Here is a 2,500-nt window from a genome sequence, read left to right on the forward strand (position 1 = left end):
GCGAAGGACAGCGTCTTGGTGACCTATTGCATGATTGGAGGCAGGGCTAAGAAGGCGGGGACTTTGCTGGCAGAAAAGGGCTATCCTCAGGCCAGGTGAGAGAGAGAGAGAGAGAGAGAGACGTAGCAGTTAAAGGCGTGACATAATGATGATAATGATGGTGATGAAAAGGACCATGATGATGATGATGATGATGATGACAATATTGACGATGACGATTAATGATTGTGAAAGTGAGAAGGACAATGATGATGATGATGACGATGTTGCTGTTGATGATGATGATGATGATGATGATATTTTTCCAACAGATACTACATGGGCTCTTTCACTGACTGGACTGCCAAGGGTGGGGAAGTAGAACCTGGGAAACCATTTGAACCAGACAGCTAAACACGATTGAACCCTGGCAGAGAGGAGACACTTGGGCCGGTGTTCTCCAGGCTCCCTAACACCTTTTCCATAGCGATTTATTTTGCTTGTTACACCATCCTCGTCTGTTACATAAATCTTTCCAACATTGTGATACTAAGCGATTTATTTTGCTTGTTACACCTTCTTCGTCTCTGCTACATAAATCCTTCTAACATTGTCATACTAAGCGATTTATTTTGCTTATTACACCGTCTTTTTCTGCGCTACATTAATCCCTCCAACACTGCCATATTGTGCATAAATAAAGATCATTATTTTCTTTATTACACATTAGTCTCTTTTCTGTGTTACACCAGTCCTCATAACATCACAAAACTCTGCAAAAACAAAGTACAAAAATATGTTAACCACCCATATCCACAAATAAATCGCTAAGGAAAAGGTGCTAGGGAGCCTCCTTACCCTACGAGAATACGGGCTTTCAAGCAACGTAGCACTAGGCACCTCCACGCAGCACCAGAAGAATGAGGCACCTCTAAGAATGCACTGAGAATTAAGGCAAGAACAGGCACCCATATGCAAGGAAATATCAAGGAAGTACTGACGATGAGGAGGAAAGAAGATACCAAGGAGCGTAGAAGATTAAAGCCAAGCCAAGCAATAAATACAAGCCATTATCCTTTAACCAATGCAGATCAAGGCAAAACCAAGCAATAAACGCAAGCAAATACCAGGGAGGACTGAGGATGAAGGCAGGAAAAAGTCCCAAAGTATATGCAAGAATCTCTATGCTACGATTAGGTCTGAAGTTGAATATATAGACAAATTCATGCAGTACCCAAAGAACCAGGGGTGACATTCTGGAACTTACGATAATTTCCCTGTCGTAACTAAGTTTTTTTTTTCGCAGGAAGGGATAGGAAAGTGCGGTATCACTTCAGTTAAATATTAGCCTACGAGAAAATTATCGTAGGTTACATTTTTTTTTTTTCTGCAGGAGGAATAAGGTAAAGATAAAAAGAAAATCCTATACCTAGTTCCTCCTGTGATCTTAAGTCACGACAGATTCCCATCCCTAGGTAACAAGATACAGAGCGATACAGGGTCCAACATACAATACCAGGCGTTGAGATTTCAGGCAAAATCATTAATGGAGACCTGAAGGTTAACACGCATATCAGGGAGCACAGGTTAGGGGAAATCAAGGAGGAGAGGGGAAATCAAGAGGGAGAGATTGAAAGTACAAGCAGTAACAAAAGTATGGGCCCAGACACGTTTCACTGGACATAGTTTAGGCTTCATCAAGTAGGGAGTCCAAAGAGGCACAAGGAAAGCATAATGCAGGATTTACCACAATACACACACCAAAACTAGAGGCACCAGCACTAAATAAATAAAGCATCACAGTTATGTAACCATCACCCTGAAGCATGTCTAAAAAAAAACACTAGCAAAAAAGTAAAAAAATACAGAGACCATCAATCAACAGGTAAAAATAGCAGTTGGAAAATGAAAAAGACAGCATCGTATTGAAAACGATAATATTTTGGGGGGTAATATTTTTCCCGTACATCAGTTTTATGCAAACTTTGTCCATATCTGAGCAGCATAATTACTGATTCACCTAAGTGGCCTTTATTTATTTATTTATTTTTTTTTCAAGATTTCAGTGATCCATTTATCTATCTACCTGTTGCATACTTTTTAAATATTATCTTGTGCCCTATATTGTCTTGTATTCCGTCCATTTTGTTTTGGCTTAAAACTGTCGTCTCCATACTGAATGCTGATCAGGAACAAGAGATAAACAATAGGATATGGTAACGTAATAGATGTAAAAGCCGTATTACGTGAAATAAGCTACAAAAAGACGACAAACTTTACCATGTTAAAGTGAATAAGCTATTGGCAAAGTATTTCAGTTTTATTTTAAAGATTCGAGAAGATCTGGTTTAATTCTTGACAATACATATTATTAAAGGTCAATAGTATTCTTTAAAAGTTCAAATTATCCAGATGATAAATAATGTAATCGATGTTGCTGAGGACTGCAAAGGGAATGAGCCAACTCAATTTTTGTTAATATTTTTCTTTTACCTCAGCAGAAAAGGCTTAACAGATTATC

The 2,500-nt window shown here is 38.6% G+C and overlaps 1 protein-coding gene across 1 annotated transcript in view; it reads left to right on the plus strand.

Annotated features, from left to right (window-relative positions):
• Positions 1-393, plus strand: part of LOC145416482 (rhodanese domain-containing protein CG4456-like) — a 5,369-nt gene extending 4,976 nt beyond the window's left edge. Inside the window, exons 3-4 of the mRNA XM_080285438.1 lie at positions 1-95; positions 312-393. The exon at positions 1-95 is cut by the window's left edge and continues 71 nt beyond it. Of these exons, the coding sequence (XP_080141564.1) occupies positions 1-95; positions 312-393 (177 nt within the window). The remainder of the gene's footprint in view (positions 96-311) is intronic.
• The last annotated feature ends 2,107 nt before the right edge of the window (positions 394-2,500 follow it).

Source organism: Coenobita brevimanus, chromosome 106 (assembly GCF_032717465.1).
Source record: "Coenobita brevimanus isolate Jiangsu-jjx chromosome 106, ASM3271746v2, whole genome shotgun sequence".
NCBI lineage: Eukaryota > Metazoa > Arthropoda > Malacostraca > Decapoda > Coenobitidae > Coenobita > Coenobita brevimanus.